The 27,810-nt window shown below is 48.5% G+C and overlaps 1 protein-coding gene across 2 annotated transcripts in view; it reads left to right on the top strand.

The window, feature by feature from the left end:
* The window catches only part of KSR2 (kinase suppressor of ras 2), a 281,058-nt gene extending 254,859 nt beyond the window's left edge, over positions 1 to 26,199 (top strand). Inside the window, exons 18-21 of one of the 2 annotated variants that reach the window (XM_074973249.1) lie at positions 5,042 to 5,173; positions 12,220 to 12,349; positions 13,101 to 13,234; positions 17,362 to 26,199. In XM_074973249.1, coding sequence (XP_074829350.1) covers positions 5,042 to 5,173; positions 12,220 to 12,349; positions 13,101 to 13,234; positions 17,362 to 17,368 — 403 coding nt within the window. In that variant the 3' untranslated portion in view covers positions 17,369 to 26,199. Of the gene's footprint in view, positions 1 to 5,041; positions 5,174 to 12,219; positions 12,350 to 13,100; positions 13,239 to 17,361 lie in introns of those variants that run through there. The other variant, XM_074973250.1, reaches the window with a different exon arrangement.
* The last annotated feature ends 1,611 nt before the right edge of the window (positions 26,200 to 27,810 follow it).

The following is a 27,810-nucleotide window of genomic DNA, read 5'->3' as shown; positions in this document are numbered from 1 at the left end:
GGAAGAGGGAACGTTTGCTTTGGGAGTTTATAGTTTGCCTCCCGTGTGGCCTGGCCAGTCGAGGAAGAGGACGAGGTTGGGTGGAAAAAGACAAAGTAGAGTTGAGCCCAAACTGAAAAGTTTCTTTCAGGATCTGAATTGTCCCCTAGTTTGGTGGGAGGGTGTTTGGTTTGGGCCCTTTGCAGAGACAGGCCTGGGCTGTGACCTTCAGGGAGAAGAGGGCCCAGAGCCTGCCTCTTCTCCCCTGCTGACTGTAACCTAGGGATGACATAGGGGCAGGGAAAGGAGGGTGGGTGGGGAGGTGAGGGGTGTTCAGGGGGACAGTGGGGTGAAAAGTGCAGTGGGTGAGGGGAGTCCAGCGGAGGGCAACAAAAATGATTAGGGGACTGGAACACATGACTTATGAGGAGAGGCTGAGGGAACTCGGATTGTTTAGTCTGCGGAAGAGAAGAATGAGGGGGGATTTGATAGCTGCTTTCAACTACCTGAAAGGGGGTTCCAAAGAGGATGGCTCTAGACTGTTCTCAGTGGTAGCTGATGACAGAACAAGGAGTAATGGTCTCAAGTTGCAGTGGGGGAGGTTTAGGTTGGATATTAGGAAAAACTTTTTCGCTAGGAGGGTGGTGAAACACTGGAGTGCATTACCTAGGGAGGTGGTGGAATCTCCTTCCTTAGATATTTTTAAGATCCGGCTTGACAAAGCCCTGGCTGGGATGATTTAGTTGGGGATTGGTCCTGCTTTGAGCAGGGGGTTGGAGTAGATGACCTCCTGAGGTCCCTTCCAACCCTGATATTCTATGATTCATGGGGGGCAGTGGGTGGGGAGGCGAGGGGTGCCTGGTACTTACAGGGTTCTTGGTGTGGGAGGGGCTGCCCAGTATTCATGGGGTTCAGCAGGTGGGAGGCACCCAGCGGGCTGTGGCGGTTGCTGTACTAATTGGTTATGGTCTCAGTGTAGCAGCTGAGGAAGCCGCCCGCTCCCTGCGGGCTGGTCACTGCAGCGGTTGGGCTGGCTCGGCTGCTGGGCCCTGGATCCCCACTCATCTTGCTCCCGACTGTGAAGCAGCAGCCACCGACCAGCAGTTCCCCTCCTCTGCGCAGGTGTGCTGAGCCGTCTGGTGGAAACTCTGTGAGGGGGACCCCCCTGGAGTCTGGCCCGGGCCCCCCACTGCAGAAGGAGAGATGGCAGTTCATGAGCCGCCAGATCTCCTTCCAGAAACAGGGAGCTGGGTCCGGGGAGTCGGCACTTCCAAAATTAGGGTGAAAATTCGGTAAAACAGGAATAATGGCTTTTTTTAATAACCCAAGAACTTTTGGGGAAAAAATCGGTGAAAACCAAAACCGAAGGGGCCTTATATGTGGGCTCTTGTCTGGCTGTGCCCGGTGTCATGCTGAGGGAGAGACTCCGTCCCCTTATGGACATAGCTTGGCTGAGGAGACTGCTTTGTTGAGCAGCTTCAGTGTGGCGTGGAGAGCAGTGCCCGTGGACTGAGGAATACCTGCGAGGCTCCAGCCTGGAAGGTGAAAGGAGGAGGAAGCCTGCCTGGCATGCTTGTATCATCCATTTGCTAAAGGATCAATATGTGTATTGATTAGCCGGGACCTTGAGGAGATAAAGGAACTGACTGGTAGATGAGGTGGGGAGCAGGATTAAAAATTAAGTGACATTCCTGTGCTACGTGCTGGCGAGGGAGGCCGCTCAGAGTTAACAGTCCTGTCACCAAAGAGATTGGCAAATACATTTACTGGGGCAGCTAGTTATAATGAAGCAGGACGTGACAAGTGGAATTAGAGTGAGGATGGGCTACTGTTTGGGGAGCCAATTACAAATGACCCTGGCTGGGTGCTTGCAGGGGAGGACGTGTGTGATTTGTGTGTAGCCTTGGGACACAGGGATGGAAATCTAGCGCATGCAGATTGACTGGGGGGCAGGCAGAGATGTAAGAGTTAGGAGCTGGCCAGGCTGGCTGAGGGTAATGCAGAAAAGTGGAGGGCAGATGTTATGGGTGAGTTAGGAGGCACCTGGAGTTCTGTGGGGTGTCTCTTCATAAAACACCGAGCAAGACAGATTCCCTGACCCATCGGTCCTACAGTCAACAGTAATCCAGGCGAAAACATGTATATGGTATGACACCTTGTGCTAGAAAGCACAGAGGTCATCGCCTTGGAAGGCGGAGATCAATTTCTGGAGCAGGAAACTTCTGCTTTCATTGTTAATTCTAGGGGTCAAATGATCCTTTAGACCGGTGTGCATGAGGCAGATGGAGATTGGCCATAGGCATGAGTTGAGTATGGTTTAGGAGGCTTCTTTGAAAATGTTTCCTTTAGCATCCTGCTAGAAAGAAATGAGGAAAATCACTATTTACTGGTGAAAATGTCAGTCCAGCTTTACTATTTCTGCATTTTATTTTCTGCTCTGAGATGAAATCTAGCTTTATGCCAGGCTGGATACTCCTCCCACAATCCTGGCACTCCAGCTGGAGCATCTGAGGGCCTTTCATCTGAGCGACCAGCCAACACTACAGCCTCCTTGCTCCTAGAAGAAAGCCCTGAGGCTGCCTCCAGTTCCCCTTCTGCAATTAGAAGGGGCTCTTGGAGCAGTAAGATAAATCTTGCTTTTGTCCCAAGGTTCTGAGTCTCACCTAATCAAACTCCCGCCCGATGCTCCCCACATCGGCCAGCAAAGTGACAAAGGAGCTGAGCTCATGACACCCCCCCCCCCAACCAGGTCACTTTACACAACCCAGGTAACTCAAGGTGCTATTGCTGAGCTCCCAGGCCACACACCTGACTTCCCTGAGACACAGTTACAAAGCAGGCAATTGGTACATGATGCGGGTCCCACTGCTCGCTAATGCTGACCTGAGTTCACTTCATTACCTAACAGTTGTTTAATTGCTGTCAGTGATGGCATCCCTACAGATTATTGCTCGATGTAATGTGGCATCTGGTTTTCATAAGCAGGACTCTAGGGAAGGAAAAGGCTATGCCCTTGCTGGGACGTGAGTGAGGAATGTTAACGTTCTAAGTACCAGGCAAGGTCAGCGTTCGCTCCTGGTGCCAGCGCAGATTACGAAGTGTCCTTTCAGGCCAGCCGGTGACATAAAGGTTATTGCTGGAGAGGAGACACTGGAGACCCGGTGGATCTCAGTGGTCATGAATTAGGCCCGGTGTGCTTCAACCAGCCAGGCGTTTGAGACCCGCATTCTATTCCCAGCGCTGCCCCATTGGGTAACCTTGGGCAAGTTACTTTACTGTTATTACCTTTACTTATTATTTGTATTGCACCAGTGTTATAGGTCATCTTCGGCAGCGCCGGCCACAGCGTGCACTAACCAGGCTGGTCTTTCACCCTGGTGGAATGGAGATAATGATGTTCCCCCGGCTATTTGTACAGGGCTCTGAGAGCTGCCGACAAGCAGCACTGCCCAAGCACAAAGCATTATTATTATTATTTATTGATTGATTCATTGATTGATTTTATTATTTCCCCAAGTTGCTGAATGGGCAAAACTCAAGCCATCAGGTCAGTGAAAAGCAGCTGAAGGGCTGAGCACCACAGTGTTAAGTTACAAAAAAATCTATTCAAGAATAATGTTTGTGAAAACAAGGGGCAAAGTGGCCTATAATTAAATTTGGCATTGCAGTACTGGATGACTGTGTGCATATCCATGCACCCTCACACACATATATATGTCCACAAAGCCATTGGTAATAAAAATATAGGGTGAGATTTTCAAAGCCAACTCAGAGATTTCGCCATGCAAGTCCCATTCAATGAGTGGCCATTGTCTGTCTAGCTCCCCTACTCAGTAATGAACATGTTAGTCCTATATTGCTAACAGCACTGGAATAGCTCTCCTCAAAACTCCTCCTCCCAACTTACAGATATAATGTGACTTTTTTTCCTTGAGTTGCTAGTTCACTCGCCCATCTGGACCTTTCTGCTCTATTTAGATTTCCTGACGATTTCCCTTTTGTAATATGGTGTCTTGTCGCTCTGTAGCAGATGCATGTAAAGGTCTTTTCTGTGGTTCGGTTGCATTTCTTATATTGTTCTGTACAAAATGTTTTGGGTCAATGAGAAAGCCACTTGCTAGGATTGCTTTTTCATGTGTCTCTGACATATTTCCTGTATAGACTCATAGACTTAAAGGCCAGAAGGGACCATCATGATCATCTAGTCTGACCTTCTGCACATTGCAGGCCACAGAACCTCACCCACCCACTCCAGTAAAAGGCATATATTATGTATATATCAGGCATTACCGTAACGACAGCCTGAAATTCCAGGGTGTCTTTTCTTTCACACAGGCTGACATTTGCCGGGCAACTTCTTCTCTGTTATAGCAGTGTAAATTTGGAGGCCCTTTGCTGAAGTCAGCAGAGTGACTCCAGAATTGCACCAGCATCACAGATCAGAATTTAGCCTTTTGTTCGTTTATCCCTAGCTGCTTTGTTCTGTTTTAGGACCTGATCCTATGTGGATTGACTGCAGCGGCCCTAATTCCAAATACAGTTTATTATTGGATGAAGTTTTATCTTTTGCTGGTGTGGATTTCTGAGGCGGTCGCTAATATAAAGAACTCATAGCACTGGGAGACTGTAGGGCAGGCACTATGCAAGGTTTCTTCACACGACGCTCCTGAGTAATCTCAATCCCAACTGAGCTACATCCTTCCATTTCTACCACCCCGTGTCAGTCGTGGTCTTCCATGAACAGTCTGCCTGTGACCCATTGTGTAGTTGTTTTGTGAGATGGCCAAACATGCACTAGGGACAAAAGTGAGGTCACTCATTTTGTTTCTACTTGTGATTTATTTAGAGGAGTTAGAACACAGGTCCTACCCTAGAATAACCACTTTATTGACCCAGTGGGGTAAACCTGGTTTGCCTCTGGACTGAATAGAGGCAGTGAGGACGTGCAGCCTTAGCCAGTTGCTATCCCAGTTCGTCACCGCATGGTCAGTGACCCTCGTAGGAAGTATGGTTGAAATGGCAGCTTGGTGACGCTCCCGCTGTTGCCTTCTTGTCGCCTCAGGAGGGAGAATAAGCTGCGGATCCAGAATGGCTGGCTGTGCCACCTGGCCCCGGAAATCATCCGCCAGCTCTCGCCTGACACGGAAGAGGACAAGCTGCCCTTCTCCAAGCCCTCAGACATTTTTGCACTTGGGTAAGTCCTGTTGTGGGCCCAAGCTAATATTTGGCTCTGTCGGGAGGAGTTTGGGGTTGGGGGCGAGCCCATGGGCTAGCAGAGTATTGCTGCATTCTGGTGCTGCTGGAAAGCAGGCAGGGACGATGGGAGGGAAGTGAAATGGAACCGAAGGGATCTGTCTTATTGCAGCAGGAGTTCGGTAACTCTCTTGGTCTCCCAGGCGGATTGCTGGTTTGTGGAACAGTCCGAACAGAGCGTTCTAGGGGGAGGAGGGTGTGGGGGTGTGGAGCCCTTGCCGCGGAGGGGAGGGCACTTTCTTGCCTATAGAAAGGCTGTGGAATGCAACAAAGCCTCCAGTATTCTTTGTGCCATAGAGCCAAGTTCATGGCAGCCGAGTGCGTATGTGTTAGGGGTTTGTGGAAAGGCCAGGGAGGTGGCTGGTTCCATCCACTAACTGTATGGATCTACTGGCCATCAGCTCTACGTAGAAGAAGGCACAGAGGAGATAAAGGAAGTGACTGCTGCAGCCTATAGCAGCTTTTGCCGGCTGGCTGCCCCACAGCCTGGGATCACCTAGCTTTTGCCGGCTGGCTGCCCCACAGCCTGGGATCACCTAGCTTCTGCCGGCTGGCTGCCCCACAGCCTGGGATCTTGGTCAGCATGAAAGATTCTTTCCCTCTTCTTCATGCCAATGCTTAAACTAGTTTGAAAAAAGTGGGGGCTATCATAATCTGGGAGCCGCAAATTTAGTAAGAGAGTGGTTAAAGCGCACCCATCAGCAACCCAGCTTGATTTTTTAAAATATTTCAATATTTGTTTGCCGGGTCTGCGACCCCTTGTGGCCTTTCCCCACTTTAAGCGCCATTCCCTGTGTTGCGTGGGGGATGAGATTGTCTCCATGCCAGCACTCTGCAGCACACTAAATGCTGAGATAGGGAGTGCTAGAGGAATCTCACTGACCAAACTAAATTAGGGATGGACCTCAGCTTAACCCTTTCTTCTAAATGATGGAATCTTGCGTCAGCCAGAGCCCAACTCCAGAGCTGAGCCTTGTCTCCAGCAGACTGAATTGAAACCACAGTCCAAATGGCATCCCCCAGCTTGGGGCAAGATCCCATTTGACTTCAGGACTTCCACTTTGTGACCGGGGCCAACTCCAGAAAACTAGATCCACCTTCAGCTCTCTGGTTTCTGGTTCAGACCCATCCCTCCCCTATAAATACTTCATAACGTGAACATAGATGAAACATTTTAGAGAGCCCGGCTGATTGCGTGTGACGCGGTGGGTAGGAGAACCTAGAAGAGTTCTATACTCTGAATTCTCTATGGACATTGATCTCCATGCTAGAAAATCTAGAACTATTTAAACATTATTAGAATTTTGCTCTAAAACTGCGGACAGTAGGGGGAGGGGATGCCAAATGACAGACAGACAGAGTAAATGGTGATTTTTTTCTTCCAGTTAGAGCATCTAGTACACCAGTTAATTATTCACACTATTTATCTAATAGAAAATATCCTTTGTGAAAGTGGCCCAACCATTTCCCTGATAAAAAATCTTCCTTGAGGCAGACATAGGACGATAGGTTTTGCCCGGTGGATTAATTTTCCTTTGTGCCCTTAAAGACTGCAGCATACGATGATTAGTTTATGCGAAGCTGTTATCTGACAAGCTATTTCCATTTAAAAAAATGCAGTAATTAAAGCAGTACATTGTTGGTGTAATGTCAGTGTTAAAAACAACAACAAAAAAAGAAGCAATTAAGGGATCTTCTCAAACTAAGCAAAAGCCATTTGGTTAAGACTTAAAGTTGTTATCTGAGAGCTCTATGCCTGTTTAAAGTAGCCGTCAATTTCTTTTACAAGTTTTCAGTGTTTTTGTCCTTCATGGTTCGTAATATCCTCCCAGGTGCTGGGAATTGTTCGGCCAGATCCTCAGCTGCTGTAAATTGATTTTAGTGGAGATTTGCCAGTTTACACCGGCTGAGGATCTGGCTCAGAAATTCTTTTCCTGAAGGAATTTGGGACCAAATGAGACGAAAAATGGCAGCAAAGGGAAAGAGTCGTAAGACTTGGTAAGGCTGCACTGCCTTTCTGCCCCCTTTTGGTCTCTTTCCCCAGCACACTGCAGGACAGCTCTAGTTTTCTCCTTTTGGTAAACACCAGTGGGCAGATCGTCAGCTTGGGTCATTGATTTCAGTGGCGCCATGACAACTGACACCACCGTGACTTTGCCCCCAGATTTGGCTGGTGTTCTGGTTCTTCTAGAGTTACTGGTGGCCTGAGGAGATCTGGCTCATGGGGCACTGAGAATTGCCAGGGTACAGGGAAAGGCTGCATGGCCCCTTTCCACTAAGCCTTAGGGAGCAGGGTAGTGTAGGCACTGCTCTGCTACCTTAATGCCTCTTGTTCATTCCTCTAAGCAGGGATGGTCCTGCTTGTTGGCTGACCTTATTGGGGTTGCTTTGTGACCCAGTGTGTCTGCAGTGGGATCTAGGCTCTAGTCCCCAGGAAAAGATTCTGGCGTAGAAAAATTTGTATGGAGAAACACCGAATGTCCAGGTGATTAAGACCTTGCTTCACAGAAGTTCTCCATTAAGGAGGAGGAAAAATAAGGAATGGAATCAATCAATGTAGCAATGTGAAGTGTCACAAAGCTAAGAGATGCCCTCCGCTCCACTAATTAATGTTATACGTCTGGTCTGACAGGTAAGGAATAACTCTGCATGGAGCTGTGCAAGGGAAAGTCATGCTTAGAAAAACAAATTAATTAAAGCTGGTTGCAGCCATCAAAATAACAGTGGCGACTGCGGGGATGTGGTCTAAAATTGAAAAGTAAACTCTGGAAAATGAGTTTTCAGAGTGGGCCTTCTGAAAATTCTCTCTGGAAGCCTCGTGCTCTTTGCGTTCTGGAGATGGACAGCTGCAATCTTTGGATCTAAAATCTGCTTTGCACTGAATCGCTGACCATCAGTAACGACTCTCAGCTTAGCTGGAAGGAGAACAGCTGCCTGTGAGATGGTGCTGTTAGACTCAGCCTTTCAAGACACTCTTATCCCCCTATCTAGACTCCGTTGCCTGAGACTAGGAAAGGGAATGTATGGATATATTTATATGTACAGAGCTTTTTATTTTCCCTTCATCACAGAAAATACACGTTTATCAAGCAGATTAACGGAAGAAATCGTTCAGGTATAAGAACATTAGAAATACTCCAGACCTCGCAGCAATGTTTCCGGTTCCTATTCCGTTGGAAGTATAAGCCACTTAGGCACACTAATTTTTTTCAGGGGCGGGGGGTTGCCCCAACACATGTTGGGTGCGCAATTGGATATGACCAGGGCTCATTTTTTCAGCAGCATGGAGCACCAGTAGCTCATGTTGACTTTGGTAGGGGCAGCGAGTGCTCAGCACCTCTGAAAACCAGGATCTGCATGTCAGATTTGGCACCTGAAAACAGGCATCTAAAATTAATGGACGCTTCCAAAGACTGAGGCCTTAGATGCCGTTGCACTTAACATACCACAGTGACCGGCAACTTACGAATACCATTGGCAGACAGCACCACTTCCTCTAATTGTGCAGTATCCAGTCCTGTGGATGAAATTGTCTCTAAATTATTGGATACTGCCAGTTGGACCTGCCCCCCTGAACCCCAAGACTGGCATAGTTCTGGAGCAAGAAGTATTTTATAAAATGTCTACCCCCCACTTTTGTAAAGATGCAGGCTTCTCACTCAAGGGAACTTTAGAACGGTTTGTATTTATATTATTCACAGCCCATGGATCCTTTCAGCTATAAACCATCAAGAGTTCCAAACTTGGGGTCTGATCTTGCCTCCCCTCTGCTCAAATGACTCTCATTGATGAGAATGGCACTTCTAGGCATGGAAGGATTCAGAATCAGACTGAGTAAATACATCAGCAGATTTGCTACTCACCTCTCTTCCATTTTGCTGATAGCTACCACTGCTGTCTTCAAAGAGGAAGCCACTTACTCCCCTAACGTAACTAGTGCAGTATGCGAGGAAGGGACGGAGCCATGGTGGATGTATCTGGGGCCAAAGGCTCTGAGCTGCCCCGGTTTAAGCCAGAAGGGAATTTAGGCCTGGTGCCTAGGTTGGTGACTGGCACACTGGAAATCTGCAACTAGACCTGCCTCATCCCCAGGTCCCCCTTTAGACATTAGTGCCTTGAACATAGTGAATGTGAAGAGAGCTCCTGGCATTTGTGGTTGGTGCTGCTGGGCTTTGGTTCTCAATCAGTTTTGCCATAACAAAAGAAGAAGAAGAAGAAGAAATGAAGCGAAAGTTCAGTAGATGCAGAAACAAGAGAGCCCTGCTTACAAAAGCGCTCTGCGTGCAGCCTGCTACGCTGGTCCTGGTGAAATATTCCTTTCTCGAGCGCATTATTTCAAAACAAATCCATTCAGGCCAGCAACACTAACACAGTACAGACAAGAATTCCCCAGGAAACCTTCCGATTAATCCCAAGAGTCCACTTAGAAGCATGAACATTTACTTTTTCAAAAAGTCCCATTCTCCGGACACCAGATAATAAGCCTGGTTGTCAAGGGGGCAAGGAGCAGATAGCAGGGTGAAGGGCGAGCTAGCTATTGAATGCATCTCCTCTTGGAAGTGATGTTGGAGGCTGTCTCTGGTCCTAGAGCAGCAGTGAAAAGTGTAGCCAGTTGGCTATGGGGAGAGAATCTGATGTTTCGTGCCCTCCCTTCCCACTAGTTCCATCTAGGGATCAGGAGACAGCTGTGCCGCTGGGGCAGGAACAAGGAGCCCAGGCTAACTGTCTGCCTTCTGGGTACCTCACAACTTTGTAACTCAGCCCCCAGCTCCAGCTTTCAAATCCAGTTCTATTGTGAGCAAGAGAGGAAATCTCAGCAGGGTCATGGGGAGGAGGGGAGCTGATGTCCAGGGGGACTTAGATCTTCCTTTCACGCTGGCTGATGCTTTTCAGGACATCTCTCATTACCCTGTCAAGGTGCATTTCCCCTTTGACTTGATGGATTTCTGGTTTTCAATTAATACCTGAAAGATGAAGCATGCGAGGCTGTATTCCCTTCCTCCCTTTGAACCTATTTTGCATGGTGCAGCGATTGCTGCTGTCATGGACAATCTTTTTTTTTTTTTTTTTTTCTCCCCCTCAAGTCATGTCTTGGTGGTGAATATAATAAAAGTGAAGCAGAACAATGCCCCTGGACAGGGCTGTCCGCCTCGGAGCGCTTTTGAAGCCGAAGATTGAGGTTTCTTGCAAAGCTGAGGGAGGTGACTCAGAACTCCTCTCCCTCCACGGCTGTGGAGGTGGGGAGTCGGAGAAGAACATTGCCCTCTACCGTGGATGGAAGACATGGGGATGGGGCGGCGCACAAGTGGCTTCAAACACCTTTGTCCTTAGCTCAGCTGTGCCAGACGTCAGGATCTGAGCCCGAAGCTTTCATTTAATAAAGTGGGGTTGCAAACCTCATAGTTGTGCAGAAAACCTTATAAAATGTGAGCCCAACATCAGCCAATGAGGTGTGGTCCTCCTCACCCAGCGGACCCCGTCTCAGTGGCTTGTTGACTCTGAAACTGTAGAGAGCTGTTTTAAATGTGAACAATGTAAACTGATGGTCACCTCAGCAGATGATACCAGTGTGGGCCTCCTCCACAATCCCAGACCACTTCCCAGGGGCCGAAAGACCCCGCTGGCCCCCGGCTCAGCTGCCAGGTTCTCCACCTTCCCCCCCCCCGACAACACAGTTCAGTTCCATCAAGACGCTCCCTGCGGCACATTGAAAACCCCTCATGCCGGGGCAGTGCATAGCAAATGAAACTACGTATGAAATTCAGTGTGCGGCCTGGACTATCCATGGCCACGTCGACCAGCTCAGCTGTTGACTTGAAATGAAGCTGCTGCAGAATGTCCAGTGGGCTGCACCAGGGCGGCGCAGACGTTAGGTGCAGCTCACTGCAGAGTACATGGGGCCTTGGCTCATTGTCTGGAGTGGCCAAGTGGCAAATGGCTGGAGAGCTGACCGATCCTCTCCACCCCAGGAGGTGGCTGGTCCCGCCAGGTCAGGAATGAAGATCCCAGATGGGGGTGTGTGGGGGAGCTTGCATCGCTGTCCAGACAGTCCCTGCGTTACGGGCAGTCTACCTACCACCTATCTGCCTTTGGGGCTCTTGATCTAGCACTGAATTCTCGTTGGGGAAAGAACAGAAAAGCAAAACCTCCTGTTGCTACAGAGCTTGCTTCCAGATCCAGCTGGAGCAGGTGGCGTGAATGTGTAAAAGCAGCTGTAAGACCGATTTACCCCCTGCATTATCTATTAAGCTGCTCCCCATGCAGCAGGTTCAACCACCATTGCAGCATGGCAGGAGCCTCCCACTTGAAGTACCAGGGTCACTAGTCAGTCTGTTTGTGCCTCCCATCAAAGAGGCCTATTCTCTTCTCAGTGGGCCAGATTCTTAGCTGGTGTAAATGGATGTAGCCCCATCAAAATCAATGCAGCTGTACCAGTTTTACACCAGTTGAAGATCTGGCCCAATAAGTGCTGGAAAGGTGGGTGGGGGGGAATGGCACAGGTGCCTTTTACTGGTAATGAGAGTTACAGTCACATGCAAAATCCCTGCAGGTCAAGATGAGACTGTGATGAGAATCCCCAGCAAAGGGGAGGCAGTGTATTGGAACACGGGGCTGGCAGTCGGAAGAGCTGGGGGTTCATTCAGAGTTTGCCAGCGACTTGTCAAGTGACTTTGGTCAAGACACTAGCTTCTGTGCCTCAGTTTCCCCATCTCTGAAATGGCATGAATACCCACTTTTGTGGAATGCTTTGAGATCCCTGGGTACAAGGTGCTATCTACATAGGAGGGGGTAGCGGTGGTGTGAGAACATGCCTTCTCTGAGATGTCTACCCTGGATACTGAATAAGGAATGCCCCTGGCAGGGCATATTCTGTCAGTGCGGATGTTCAGGGAGAGAATGCGGCCTGGCTCCAGTGTTCAGAGTTACCCCCACTGCATCTTTGGTGTCTAGGTCATTCTAACGCCCAGTGCTACTGTCTCCGAACAGCACTATCTGGTATGAGCTGCATGCGCGGGAGTGGCCTTTCAAGACGCAACCGGCAGAGGCAATAATATGGCAAGTGGGAAGAGGGATGAAGCCCAACCTCAGCCAGATCGGCATGGGCAAAGAGATATCGGTATGTGATGCGGCAGTGTGTTCAGGTGGGTGGGGGAGGTGCTCCCATTGTGACGCAGCCAGGAACCACTCTTGCGTCTCCAAAAATCACCTTTGCTGGGGTGGCCCGTGGGCCAAAGAAAATGCGGTTGTGTTGTGTGCCAGGATCTAACTTCCCTTCCTGCTGTCTCAGCCAGAAGAGACTGCCAGGGTGGTGGAGGCTCATGCAGTCCCTAGAGGGGAAGGAGCGCCTCATGTCACTCCACACCAGCCACCTTTAGACCCACTTGACCTATTATTGGTGGGCCCCATCCAGCTCTTATTGGCTGGAAGGAAGAAGGTGTTACGGGTAGGGGAGAGATGCAGGGCTCCAGCAGCAAAGCAGGGTGTATCCCTTCCCCTTCCAGAGAGGGAACACAGCAGCTCCGTCCTTTCTGCATTTACCCAGCCTTTTGTGGTGTCTGGGAGGTGGCATGTGCGCCTTGGAGTGAACTCCACTGTTCCTCCCACCCTTCTTTGCAAGGATATGGGGCCCAAGCTACAGGATTCACGTCAAGATCTGATCTCCCTCAAAGTTCGGGACCTTGTGAATGGTGAAGGAGTTTTTCAGCCCATGGTAGAGATGGGCAGATACAAAATTCCCCAAAGCACGCAGGTGCCTAGGATCCAGGGCTTTGTCTCGGCCTGTCTTTCTCTGGGTTTGTGCAGTCCCAGTAAAGTGTGTGGAGAGGGCTAGCTCCGTTGTTTCATTGTCTGTCTTGTGCGTGCTGCAGGACATCCTTCTCTTCTGCTGGGCGTATGAACAAGAGGAGAGACCCACCTTCACCAAGCTCATGGAGATGCTGGAGAAACTGCCAAAGCGGAACCGTCGCCTTTCGCACCCCGGGCACTTCTGGAAGTCGGCAGAGTAAGGCTCCTGCCCTGTATTTCCACTGATTCTCCCCTCCCTGTGCCTGGTGCTCTCGCTCTTCCATGGGTCAGCACCTTACACAAGTCTGCCAGTAATGCTGCCCATTGGCATTGGGGTGGGTGGAGGAGGGGAGTGGAGCCGGATTAACAGAGAAGTCCTTCACCCCCACCCCCTCCCCCGGGCATTTCCAATGGCAGCAGTCCCTGGTCTGTGGTCCATGGACCATTGGTGATATGGGGAGCATGTGTCGGTGATGCTTAGGGAGCTGGCTGGTCACATGGTGACCATTTGTAAAATGGGGATAAGGATCCTTACCTCCCGTTGTAAAGTGCTTTGAGATATAGTGCTTTTTATCAGCATATAAAACTAGGTGGTGGTGTTATGGTGCTGACTTTTCTTTGTACCAGCCGCTGCTATGGGTGAGCATCCTGGAGCCCAGGTAAGTTGTTGGAAACAAGCAGGAGGAGCCAGTTTAGCTGCCTCCAGTGGGATTGAAGAGGGAATGGGCTGCCCTTGGGGTCTGGGGTGACTGGAGCTATCAGGTGCCACTGGGAAAGGAATGTTCAGTGGCAAGGGGAGCACTGGTGAGCGGGGAGTAGGGAAGACCAGGGGCAGTCTGTGTGCTGGTGAATGAGGGGGAGGGAGGTCTTTTGGGTGGTGAATGGGGCAGGGAGAGAGAGGTGGCCCATATGGTGGTGAATGGGTGTGGAGGAGGTGACTGCATCCCAATGTACCCCACACTCGGAAGAAGTTGGAGAACCCTTGCCCTAGGCCTGCAGTTCTGCGTTTAGCTGTTACATTCCAGGCACAGTTACTCATCAGAGACGTACAAGTTTTCCAAAGCATCAGCATGCCTTTGTTGGTTAATCAGACAGAGAGGTTACATGCGTTTCCTGCAGCCACCTCCCCCACATATCACCTGATACTGCATTAGCAGTATCCGGCGGGAGCTGTCACTGAGTCAGCAATGGACCTCAAACTGGAGTTCCTAAAATGTGCCTTATAGCACAATAATGCCCATCTATGTGTTGCTGAGACATGATATACAGTACGTATGCTTCCAGTACAGTCATAAGTATACTTAACATCGTGGAGAAGACTTGCCTGGCCTTTCCAAAGGCTGTTAATGTGTGGCCCATGATTGCCTCACACTGCACCATGGCTTCAGAGAGACATTGCTAAGGTTTCAATACGTTATTGTCAAGGATGTTTTCATTTCTGAGACTGAGAAGTCAAGAGAGGTGGCGATTTGTGGGTAACCCTTTGTCTCCAGGGGGCCATTCACATGTGAGAGTACCGCATGGGTCAGCCTTTCAGGATCAAACAGCAGGAGAGTTTGCAGGGCCAGGAGAAAGCTCTCAGTTCTGACACAAGCATCTGTTAGCCGAATCCTGTCCTCACATCATTTTGGCTTAGTGCTTCGTCAGATCTCCCACTGGCTTCAATGAACACTTTGCCTGAGTAGATTCCACGTAAGGGACTCTGGATTTGGCCCTATAATAGCTCCAGGGAGAATGCAGAAAATCATATCCCCAACTAAATTGTTCCATTTTCTCCCCCTAAGTTTCCTCAGTGGGAAGGTCCTTCTCTCACTGTCTATTTTTCCTCTACAATACCTAGTGAATACACAGGGAAATAAATTAATTCACAACATGGGGAGCAGCATGCACAGTTCCATAGACGTATCAAGCTGCAGGGGAGAGATTTGTCCTTATCTTGGAGTATATTTTCTGCCATGGAAATTGTAGAATGGAATGGCAGGACAGGACACTACAGGAATAATGGATTGGGGAGAGTTGTGCTAATCCACCCACAAAAGGTAACCAAGGCCTTCTTGCATTTGGACTCATCTTACTTGTGCAATCATCTTTCTGGAAGACAATGAAGAGCCTTGAGATGCTGATTTCTCATCCTACATCTGGCAACCGAATCTCCCAGCCTAGCATTCTAGCTCTGCTCTGTAGCCCCATATGAGCTGCTGAGGCCCTCAGTTATTCCTTGTGTGCCTCTCTCAGAGCTCTTTAAATTGCAGAATGTCTCATGCTCACATTGGAGAACAAGGGCTTGGGAAACTCTTCCCCATAGAATCTCCCTGTTTAAAGTTCTCAGCTACAGAAATTCCTGTTGCCCCACCTTTATTAGTGTTTGGAGGCAAGGCACACCAGCAATCCCAGAGATAATAAAATATCAGCCTTGAGAAGGCTACAGTAGATGGTCCAAAGCCTGCCATGAATTTAGGTGGTTTGACAGGAGTGATGTTAATTAATAGTTCGTGGTGGAAATAGGCAGTAGCTCCAGAGATCTTACAAGGAAGGCCAGAGGTTGATGAACCCGAAGTTGGTAGGTTACGTGCTTGCTTCGTTGCGTTTGGTCATTTAAACAGCTGCCCTTTAGGGTATTGCACTCACTTTGTCCTTGCTGTGACGGCTGGCAAACTTCTTCTGGCTGGCAGCTTACCCTAATTACTGCAAGTTTGCCCTCTGTTTCTGGTTGCTGTGTTTGGGAGATGATGAGTGGGAGAGGATTTCAGATCCGCAGTTGTTTTCTGTCAGAGGTATCTCTCTGGCTCCCTCGTTAAGGAGAGGTTGGCTGCTGCTTGTCTCCTTGGGGTTGCTGCTTCCTCCAGAGCAGTGTCACAGGGTAATGAGAGCGGCATTGTGCACTGTAGTAATGATTTGCTTACCGCTCACCTGCACTCTCCCCCAGCAACTGGTTCCTCATCTCTCTGGGAGGTGGAATTCAGGCAGACCAGAATATGCCTGAGACCACACGGCTGTCCGTCCCCCACACCCCCACCAGTTGCTAAGCCAGCTGTATGCATGCTGCTGAGGTGAACATGACCAGCTGTTTCCATTCCCCACCCTACTTTGCAAATGGACGTGTTTGCATGGGGGGCTTGGGAGAAGGTAGCTGCTAGCCTACACCCAGACTTTCAGCAGCATGGATCCAACACCTATAACATGATCGTTTATTAATAAACGCACCCCTGACTCACTGTCCTTGGCCTATGGGCTAAGACGACATATGCTGTCAGTTTGATACACGGTATTATACGTCCTCTGGGGACTTCGTGCCCCCCTTGGCAACGGACTAGATGATCTGACAGTTCTCCCCTGACTCTTACGACTGTGATGTGCCTGCTGTGTAATCATCTCTCTGCGACGACGGTCACAGACTGAATGAACAAAAATGTTTCCACGAAGCCCTGCCATGTTTGGGCCCAGATCCTCAAAGGGATCTATGTGCCTAACTCCCATTGATTTATGTTGCCTTCAGACCTTTCAGGGTCTGGGCCCAAACCTCTAGGTGCTAGAGGTAATGCAGATTCTCCCCTTGCTGCCATTGTCAGGCCTAGTAAATCTGCAGCTTTGTATTCCTGCTTATCACCAGTTGCTGGGTAGTGGTGGGTAACGGGGTTCTTGAGTAGCTGTTACGAGAAGGGCAGGATGATTGTGGGAATGGACATGGGGAATCATGGTCAAAAGAGGTCTTGTAGCTAAGGGTCTGATATGGAATAGAGACCTATAATAGGGCTGCCCGGATGCTTGCTGCCGACGTCCTGAAGCGAAGGGGGCATTAGAGATGATGGATCAGGTACTTGGATGCTACGGTAACTGTATAAAAATTTTGTCATTTATCATCGTCTTGTTTACGCAAACACACTGTGTATGTATGGAACAATAGAATTCTACACGTGCAGGGCGGGAAGGGACCTCAAGAGGTCTAATCCATCCCTCCGCGCTGAGGCAGGAGATAAAGGGACAACTACATATACAATTTTCTCCCCCACCAATCTGGGCAAGAAAACATCAAACAATAATGTGAATCTAACTGATATGGGGGTACCCGGGGGGAGGTGCAATTACTTAAGCCGTCTTACTATCTCCATGGTAACCCTCCTTTGCATAAGAACGAATGGACTTGTTGGAACTTTACCTGCCACATGTTCCTTCCATCCAGTGAGTAACCCCCAGGTCAGCATGAATCCCCTGACGGGAGTAGGTTAATGTTTGGAGAGGTCTATTCCATGGTGGGTGGCACCTTGGAGGGAACTGCACTCAGCAGAACGTCCAGCTGTCCTTGTTCAGGTGCTGACTGCTGTCTGTCTGGTCTCTCCTCTCCAGGCTGTGACAGACGGAGTTAAGGGACGGTGCCTTTCTCATCCCTTCAGTCCTCCTCCTCCCCTTCCTCTCTCTTTCCTCCATGCACTAAGGAAGACCAGAGGGTACCATGGACTGGGAGCATGGAAAGAATAAAGACACTTCCTGCTGATTCTCTCCCTGTCCCCAGATGCTTACTCACTCTCCAGAATAACCAGCCAGCTTTGGACAGGAGGAACGCAGAATTCCCAACGGTGGTCTTGAAGGGATCCTAGAGGCAAATGTCTGGAGAGAGAACAGGTTGGAAAGAACAACCACCAAGCGCTGTATAGACTTGTCATGGAGTCCCCCTCCACTCCAGCAAAGGCCGTGAGTGAGGGGGCTGTGAGAGTGTGTGTGTGTGTGTGTAATTGATCTTTTGAGATTTTTCTTCTGGTTCATACTGAGCAGGAAGCAACCAGCTTCAATTGAGCACTGTGGCTTCTGAGACCCCAATCAGCTGTTCAGTGCGAATGTGGGGAATTTGGGGGATTGTTTTCTTCTTTTTTTTAAAAGAGGAATCTTGCTGCTCCATCAGTTTATCACTGGAGACTGTGCCTGCTCGGTGGGGAGGGGGGATTTTTCACTGCTATCAGCTGACTCCTGCAGGGAAACGTGTCTGCAGAGACAGTTATGACAGCCCTGCTCCAACACTGCTCTGCAGAACCTTGATAAACACCTTTCACCTTTCACAAGTGGCTTCTCTACCTCCCACCCACACTCATTCACTCTCATCCTGTCTCTCTCTGCCTCTCAGCATGGCACAGATCCAAATTCATATTCATTTTAACATTTTGCGCTGTCTTGAATCTAAGCAGCAAATCTTCCTTTCTTTGCTCCCCAGTGCTGCAGCTTTCCCACTTGTGCCCTCCACCCTCTCCCTGGTTGCCCATGTTATACGTGCAGGGGGGTCTGGTTTTCAGGCACATTGTGCACTGCTGAGCAGATGCACCCATGCAAATTGAGGTTCAAGTCCATGCCTGGACCACACACACACACACACACACACACACACACACACACAAAGTAGGGCTTTGCAGTCAGGCATCTAGCAGGGCATTGGGAAAATGTGTGCTGGCGTGAGGTCTGAAAACAGACCCCCAGCATGCAGAGTGCATGTGTGTCTGGATTTTAGAGAGACACAGACGATAGTCTGAAAATTTATGCGAACAAGCCTATGAAACCCTCACATGTCAGTGCATAAACTGAGCGCTAATTTCCTTTGGTTAGAAGGGACTTTCCTTATGGACAAACCATTCCACAGTTGTCCACCGTGGCTTCTTGCATCTTTTTCTGAAACATCGGGCCCTGGCCACTGTCTGACTAGATGGACCACAGGTCTGATGCAGTATGGCTATTCCTGTGTTCCTGTCGTGTTTTTCCCCCCAATGTATTTCTTTGGTGGACTGGATGGTTTAGCGGGTTAGTAATGGAATAGAAGTTTTCACCTCTAGGCCACCTGTTGCAATCCAGACTGGGCTAGTAGTAGGGTTGCCAATCCTCCAAGATTGGCCTGGAGTCTCCAGGAATTAAAGATTGAATGTTAATTAAAGATTATGTCATGTGATGAAATCTCCAGGAATACATCCAACCAAAACAGGCCACCCTAGCTAGTAGTGACCAAAAATCACCCCCAGCTGATGGCTGCTTGATGGCCTATGTACAATGAGCTGGTAATCTCAGTTAAGATTGTAGAAGACACAAGCTGCAGCCTTGTTTGCAGTCACAGCAGCTAGGCCCAGGGTTTGAACAACTCTCTAAACCCTTGGAGCGAATCCCTCCGAGTCAGGGTTGAAGCTCCTTGGTGTGCGGTGCTCATGCTGCACCTGTTCTCAAGTTAGCTAGAAAGCTTCCCTTCCCCGGCTGTGAGTCCTGGATTTTTCACAGAGATCACAGCTATTTGTCTGCAACGTTCACTTCTGCCATAACCTGGGTTCTCTCTGTACCTGCCAGGGAGCGAGATGTGTGGCCTGGATCGTTATCCATTTTTCTGTACATTCCTTTCCTCTTATTCTGAACTCTCTGAAGAGCTGCTTCATGGTCAGCATCTTAGTGCTCCTGTTTTCACTGGAGTACCACATACCAGTGTTGCTGAATCAGTCAGTTTGGATGGGGCCTTGAGCCCATTACACTAGATATCAAGTGACAGATGAGAGCAAATTGCATTTTCAGGCCTTTATTAAACATAATTACTTGACAGGAACCATGCTGAATCATTTAATTGTGGTATAAATTAGCTTTAATGGGGAGGCGTTACAGGGCTCTGAAAACTAACCCAGTTCTGTTTTATTTCCACGAATTACTTTAACCCACTTTTCCTTATATTGTAACTGGTTTAACCTAAATAAATGATGGTTAAAAACGTACTCAAAACGTTACATCTTGGGGGGGAAATTCCTTTGATTGTGAGACCATACAACAAAGTGGGCTTGTTCTATTAAATTTGTGTGTGTGTGTGTGTGTGTGTGTGTGTCCTAAAACTTAGAGATGGGTACAGTATGTAGGGATTGATTCTGGATCCCAACTTCCTCTAAGTTCAGTGCTGTTTGAATGCAGGGCATTTTGCTCAGGCTTGTTTCTAATGCTTTATGGAGGAGAGTTTCAAAATCACTCAGCACTGGACTAACTGTGCTCCCAGTGAAGTCAAGTAAGTGGGAGGTAGTGTGGCCTAGTGGATAGATTTGCTGGACTGGGAGTGCGGAGACCTAGGTTCTATGCCTGGCTCTGCAAGTCCTGCTTGGTGACCTTGGGCAAATCATTTCCCGCTCAGTGCCTCAGTTTCCCCATCTATGAAATGGGGGTGATGATTCTGAACTCCTTTGTAAAGTGCTTTGAGATCTACTGATGACAAGTGTTGTTGTTAAAGCATTTCACTGTTGACTTCAATGGGAACAGAATACATTCTACCAGCTTTACCATGCATAGTTGCACTCTGTCCTGCACTGACTAGGAGTTGTATGTGAAAGGCCAAAGGGTCAAATCTGCCTTTACTATACCTCTGTACTGCAAATGGAGTGAGCCGGGGCAGCATTTGGCCCTCTGGATGTGAGTTACACACCATGCTAGGCAGCCGCGCAGACTGACCGTCCCTTAAGGCTGATGAGTCTGCAGCTCAGTGCTGGGTTGCTTTGCTGTCACCCTAAAACCCACAGAAGAAATAAGTGGGTTCTATCTTCTCTCTCGGTCGAGATGTCGCCATGTGATCATGGCTGGGCCCAGTAGCTTCTGTTCCTTGTTCCTCTCCCATTTCTCACCTCCTAGCATGCAGCAGCAGCTTCATTACACCCAGGGTAGCAAGAGAGCTGTTTTCTCTCAGCCTTGCTTTCTTCACCCCTTTCTCTCTCCCGCTTTCCTTGTCCCTTCTTGTGCTGCTCTCCCTTATCCCCCCATCTCTGCAGTCCTCCGTTTATGTGCGTGCATCATGTGCCATAAATGTCATTGCACTAATCCTTGGAGTCTCTCTAAGGAGTTTTCCCCAATGCCGTCTCTGTCTCGGGGTGGAAAAGGCAGTCCCTCGGGACTGTGGGAGCAGAGGGGAAGGTTCTTTCCGATCTTTGCTGCAGGGAAAGGCGATGGGTTTGGACTTGTCCATCACTCCGTCCCCTGCTTTCCTTCCACTCAGTACCTGAATTCGGTTCTGGGTTGCTGTCTGTGCATGTGGGACGGGTGCATGGAGCTGCTTGTGCGTGTCTGGGGGAGGAGAGGGGAAAGTGCTTGGAGGTTTGTGTTGAGTTTACATATCTGAGCACAGAGAGGGAGAAATTATATGTTGGTGTCTTGTCTTTATTGACTTTTTTTTAATGATGGTTTTGTTTGTAGAGTAATGGGCTCAAATAGATTGTTTTGTGCACAAACCAAGAGGTGGTGGGTTCCCTGGACTCCACGTGGTAATAGACACAGTGGCATGCGTGCTTTTCTGACCCTAAAAGAAAAAAGTACGGTGATGCACACTGTGCGTTGTGGTGAAGAGTAACTAACTCTCTACCCAACCTCAAGCTAAAGGTATCTCAACTTCTCTGATACTGCCTTCATAGTCAGTCACAGAACATTTCCCACGGTGCTTTGAAAGTTCATAAGCAGTCCCTGTATCTAATTTTGTGTTATCTGCCCTGCCCCCTTCTGGTGGAATGGAGTGGTGCAGCGACTCCTCCTCTTTCATATGTTGAGTGGATTGTCATGTTTGAGAAAGGTGCGTTTATTTATACCCTATTGCCTGAAGGACTCTGTTTAGCTACCTGGCTAGGTGCAGCATGGGCTGCAACAGTTCATTGCCTCCACCAGTGTGCCTCAGCCTTTGCAATGGGCATGGCAGGTTGATCTCTGTGCCCATTCATTCCTCAGCCTTTCTTCTGAGTGCCAACACAGGTGCCAATTGTGGGAGAGGGGTCCCAGCTCCCTAGGTAGGTGGGCTGACATCACCTTTCACAGCAGCAGCCAAAGCAGCTTTAGATGGCAATGACTATAGTTGGCAAGGACTTTCAGCCACTGCTGACTTGGTGACCCTGGAAGTTGACAAGGACCTTTACATGGGTCGGGTGCTAACCAATCCCCAAATATGCTGCTTCTGGTTGTGACTGCCAACTCGCCCCTTTGCAGCAGACGATTGCCATGCAACTTTGCTCCAGGTCTGGCTCACCCTGAGAGAATGCTGATTCCATTCATCTATTGTCACCCAGGTTTTGGGCATGTACAATGGTTGTCATTAGAAAAGTCAACGGTGGTATCTGACAGTGCTCCATTTTAACTCTGTATATGGAACAGGAGATAACCGTGATGTCCCAGGTTCATGCATGTTAACCCAGCATGCTCCTCCATAGGCACGCCTCTCGCCAGAGGAGTGCCTTGCAAACTTGAGGAGCTGTGACAGCAGAGGAAAGATCTGGTATCACTAATATTTTCACTGTAACTTGAAAGAGGGAGCCAAGCTAAATTTCCAGCTGTGTCATTAGCTGTTCCATGGCGCGTGTAGGGGGAAAGGATTGATTATATTGTAATGACAGCCCGTGTTTTCTGTTAGATGGGAGGCTGTACTGGCAGCACAGGATTTAATGGATGGGACGCATCCATTCCTCTCCTCTGTCTCAGATTATTTATGCCCCCTATCATGCTGTTCAGCTGCCTCCTAGATCATTGGGAAAGCTAATCTGGAATCCAGCTTCAGAAATCAGAGTCTGCCCAGAAAGGCCATTTTGTTCCTATTAAACCATTTTAATTTAAAATTTGATGGGACTTCAGAGCCCAAGAATTAACCAGTGGAACAGGCCAGAGAGATATAATAGTTGGAGGGACTATGGACCAAACTCTGTCTTGACATTAGGGAATGCAACTTTCCTTGGCATCAACAGGAGTTGTGCTCGCTTATGCAAGAGCTCAGTTTGGCTCTGTGTGTACAATGTGCTGCTGGGTGGAGAGATGCAGAGGTGCAGCAATTGTCCCGAGGACTCCTGCACTTGAGTGACTTCCTGAAGAAACGTCCCAACGCCTTTAGCCACTTGCCTACAAGAATTTCACCATAATGCAGCAGACCCCTCATCTGTTTTATCAGCCGGCTGAGACCTGAGCAAATGAACCGTTCAGATGGTAACTGGCTAGAGGAAGGGCAGGTTTGTTCATACATTAGCTCCAACGTCTATGTAAAAGGCTTGCACCCTGAGGAGCTCACTACAATCAAATGATAGCGAGCCAGAAGAGTCAAGTTTCTTGTAGCATATTTTGGGATGGAAGATGAGGAACCCGTGGGTGGCCATGTACCTAGCCATTCTTCTCTTCTGCAGGGAGCCTACCCTGTTACTCTCTTCCCGTCCTATCCTCAAAGGCAGTTCAGATAGGAGACCAAAATGGAATGTGTTTTATGCAAAATAAAGTTCTATATCAAAGACAACCCTAGATCAAGTACATAAAAGATTGTTACAAGGAGGAGGGAGAGGAATTGTTCTTCTCAACCTCTGAGGATAGCACAAGAAGGAATGGGCTTAAATTGCAGCAAGGGAGGTTTAGGTCGGACATTAGGAAAAAATTCCCAACTGTCAGGTTGGTTAAGCATGGGAATAAATTGCCTAGGGAGGTTCTGGAATCTCCATCATTGGAGATTTTTAAGAGCAAGTTAGACAAACACCGGTCAGGGATGGTCTAGATAATTGTTAGTCCTGCCTTGAGTGCAGGGGACTGGACTAGATGACCTCTCAAGGTCCCTTCCAGTCCCATGATTCTATGATCAGCATCTAGTTTGAGTGGAAATGTGCCCACCCTCTAATTTGGACTTTGGAAAGCCCCTGAATGGCTTGTCAAACTGTGGCTAGATAACATCTGGTTTGCACATGTCACTTATTAGGATGGAAGGCATGGATCTTTCCAGTAGCCCTCGATTTTGCATTCATTAGGGTGAGGGGAGCAGGGTATGAAGCCATCAAAAGCTCATTAGAGAAGTTCTGTTTGCTCTGTGCTTACCCTAGTTTAACAGACCATTATTCAGCTAAACGACTGCAGCTTCCTCCCCTGTTTGTGGGCTGTCCCCAAAGACATATACACTTAAGGTGTACATCAAAATTAACCAGTCTGCCTGTCTTCTTCCACTTGAACGGTTAAACTAGAGGCTTGGGAGAATGCTGCCTTCTGACCTGGCCTGTAAGGTGTGTTGTCATTCACTGACCATGCCAGCAAGCATCGTGCCTGGCCCTGGTCTGGGAAGACTGAGGGCACTAAGTGAGCTGATAGGCCTTGTCCATCTCTGCTTTCTACTGCTGTGAAAAATCGGAATCCCGTTATGTGCCCCCACGTCTTCCGTCCCAAACTTGGCAGGCCCGGATAAAATGTGATGTACTGAAAGCACCCCACTCCTGTCCCCCATTTCTGTTTTGAGAGAGGCTACAGCGAAAAAGTCCAGTTCCCCCTCTGTGGGCCAGTGTGTTTGCACAGATTAAATGAGGTTGCTGGGAAATTAACGCCAGATTCAGGGTGTATTAACAGAGAGGAGTGAATAATCCAGCCAGAAAATCAATGTTAGCCTCTTTCTGCTCTCACAGTGGGTCTGCTCGGAAGACCAAACCTCACCTTTTTGTACATTCTGAGAGCAGGTAGGTGCACCATGGACTCTCCTTTTGATGGATGGGAAGTCATTGTGCCCCTACTCCTAAAGCAGGGTGCTACCGAGAAGAGTTCCCCAGGGGCACCATGACCTAAGCACAGGGACAGTCTCTTTTTGGCTCTACAGGAGCAACAGGGCTCTTCTTATCATGCGTTCTCTGGCCATTGCTGCCCAAGCATCTGGGCACTTCTAATCTTGATGATACTTCTTAATAAACGTCCCTTGCACTCTGCAACAAAAATATCTCCAGTTGTTTCCTCCATATCTTTCCTGCTTTTTTCCCTCGTGATAACGTCTCACCCGGGCCATGAGCAGCGAAGGCTGTTGCACAATAGTGTAGATGAAAAAATAGCTGCCCTGTATTTACCATAAATTAGCTCTGAAGAGCAGCTCCTTTCCTCCATTCAGCCCAGCAACAATTGTTTATGCAAACGTGTTATTTGCATCATGCTTTCTTATTTTTGAAAGTCTTAATTATTAAAAAACAACTCTTTTTTTTTTTTTCATTCTTTGTTTTTTAATCCCAGCTTTGTGTATCATTTTTTTTCCGGTTTAAAAATATCCAGCCCGTCAGCGCGGAGAGAATGTAGGAGAAAATCTCCACAATGCCATGTAATAGGAGATCTGAAGGAGCAAGGAAGTTCATCCGGTTGCTCAGTTTAGCTGTGCAAGCTCTGGTGGAGACGTGGGTTATTTACAGAAGTGTCTTGTGACTGCAGAGTGGCGATGAGCCCAAAATAAACCCCAGATCCAGTTCACAACTTCAGATCACCTTTTTAGGGAGCCATATCAAAGTAGGCTAAGATTTAGGAAGGTTCCGATCTGGATTTTGCAGCCCCAAGTTCAGGCGTGTTCTGGTGTGAAGTTTAATTTCAGTCCATTTTCGAGAGATGGGTCTGAATGCTCTGTTACGCTAAGAGCCCTGTACACTGCTCTGGCAATGTTAAGTTCTCAGTTACATTCTAAGAACTCCAGCCAGGAAATTCAGGTCAGGAGAGATCTGAGTTTGGGTCACACCTTTTGACAGCACATTTCAGGGATGGGCAAATGGCATCAAATGTAGTAAGAACTCATCTGAAATCTTCCCTAAATATGAACTGAAACGTGGGTCATTGCAGGGGGAATTTCCATGACCTCTTTTGGATGTGGGGTACGAGACTGCAGTGGCATCTTGTAGGTTGGTTTTGCCAGCCACAGTCGCTGCATGATACAGACCTGGCTGACCCCAGAAGATGTTTGCAAAGGCAGAATAGAAAAGTGGCAGTAGTAATGCTTTATAAACAAGCAACGCAATGCTCTGGCTCACCAAAAAAGCAGTTTGTTTTGTTTTCTTCAGCCCATCTTGCAACAAGCGGGGGAAAAAAGAATAATGTGAGTTGAAGTAACTATATTTTTTCACTTTCCTGAGTACTAAAATTTCACCAGTATTTAGGGAGAAACCAACCTCTTTTCCTAACAATACCCTCCATAATCAATCCATCAATCAACATCTTGCATGTGACTAAGCAGGAATTGCGGTCAACCTCGTCTGCTTATTTGTTCTCTTGAAAGTAGCACAAAGTTAAAATAGATTTCCAAGACTTCCCCATTTTGGGGCAATCTTCCAGTTCACAGGAGAGGTTCCCTAAAAAACCCATGATCATCCTGGTGCTCTAATTTGAAAAAATAATGAAATATCCTTTTGGTATAGACTTTTCTCTTACATGACTACCCTGGCTATTGGGTGACCCCCCCCCCCCCCGGACAGTATTTTCAATAGTGGTTTTTTAATTAAAAAAAAAAAAAAGCCGGAGCTCCACTTCCAGTATGTATGTTTTGGCTATTGGGTGCCACAGTTCCAGCTCTGAACAGCAGCTCCTCACTTCGCAGTGGGAATCTTTCTTTAAGAAGAGAATTCAGAGGAAAGGTGACTTTTACGCTCGTTAATGCTTAAGATTTTAAGTGGGAGAAAAAGGTACTAGATGAATTAGAAAGACAGCTCTACCGTTCACACCCAACACTGGTTAATTTTTAATCACCGTTTACTACAGGTACCCAGGTATCATGTACCACCACAAGACATCTGGGGCAAGCATGCAGTCGCTCCTGTGGCTGTTATAATCATCTGGTGTTACTGCCGTGTTTTCCACAGGCAATGAGGTCCCTTTTCAGAGCACCACAGAGGCAAGGATTGAAAAGACCTTTCAGCTCATCCAGTGCACAGCCTTGCGAGGGCAATTCCCTAAAGCATGTCTTCTAATGCTATGGTCCAGCCATGGGTGACAATTTCTGAGCAACAGAGCTTCCCTTGGGGAACTCTTCCATGGTGCCCAGTATAGACTGCAATAGCCCAGGGATGGTCACCAGGGCGCAGTAAAGAGGGAGGGGCTACTGCTCTCTCCTCATGACAGAGGTGCCTTTCAGTATATGGCCCAAAAGTGCACTGGTCTCTCTCTTTGCTGCTAAATCTCATTTCAACATCTGCTGTCCCCCACGCTCTCTCTCAGCATTAATGGAAGCCTTAGATATACCGGGCCAGATTTACCCCTGGTGCAGCTCCTTTTGAATCTGGGCCGTAATCATGGATGAAACTCCCTGCCCCCCCCCCTTTCTCCCTGGGCCAAATTCTGCTCTAAATTGTTCCAGTGCAACCTGCTGAGATGCATGGGTGTACATGAGCCGAGGGTCTGGCCCCACTTCTTTGGCTCGCTAGTCTTTGAGCCCCAGCTGACGTGCCCCGGCAGTTGGAGAGTCTGCATCCAGGAGCTAACACTGCAGATGAATAATGCCTGAGTGCGGCCAGCAGCTCCAGTGCTTGCTGTCTGGGTGACTGTATGGTGACCCGGAGAGGTGTGGTGACTCAGCGGTTGGTCAGTCCCAACTGCAAAGTGATGGTGACTCGTCTCCCCCTTCCCACCGCCCCATTTACTGCAGCTGCTGGGAGGAAAGTTTACTTCTCCTCAGAAAGCCTTTGTACGTCCTGGCTCAGGCACAAATGTTCTCCTCTCTCTGCACACCCTGCACTCCCATTAGCGTTAATAGGAACTGTGTGTGTGCAACCAGAGCACAATAGACCCCCGAAGTGTCATCTCATAAACAAGACGACACCGCAAAAGGCTGCAGACTCTCGGAATGGGTTTTACGCTCATCGGAGCATGGCTGGCACAGGCCCTTCTGCTCTGTTTTCTTTCCCTGGCTCTTGCTAGGGGACAGGCTTAGTAGCCTGTAACTGCTTAAGTGACAAAGTTTTGCCCATTTATCGCGAGGGGATCAGCAGATGCTGATGCTAAGTGATAATAGTCACCTCATTTGCTCTCCGGTGCTAGCTAGACATGGGCTGTGGCATTGCTCGTTGACTAGGCCAACTGGCA

The sequence above is a fragment of the Natator depressus genome, chromosome 15 (assembly GCF_965152275.1).
Source record: "Natator depressus isolate rNatDep1 chromosome 15, rNatDep2.hap1, whole genome shotgun sequence".
Classification (NCBI taxonomy): domain Eukaryota; kingdom Metazoa; phylum Chordata; order Testudines; family Cheloniidae; genus Natator; species Natator depressus.
The sequence above is the reverse complement of the archived record's forward strand: the minus strand, read 5'-3'. Positions and strand labels throughout refer to the sequence as shown.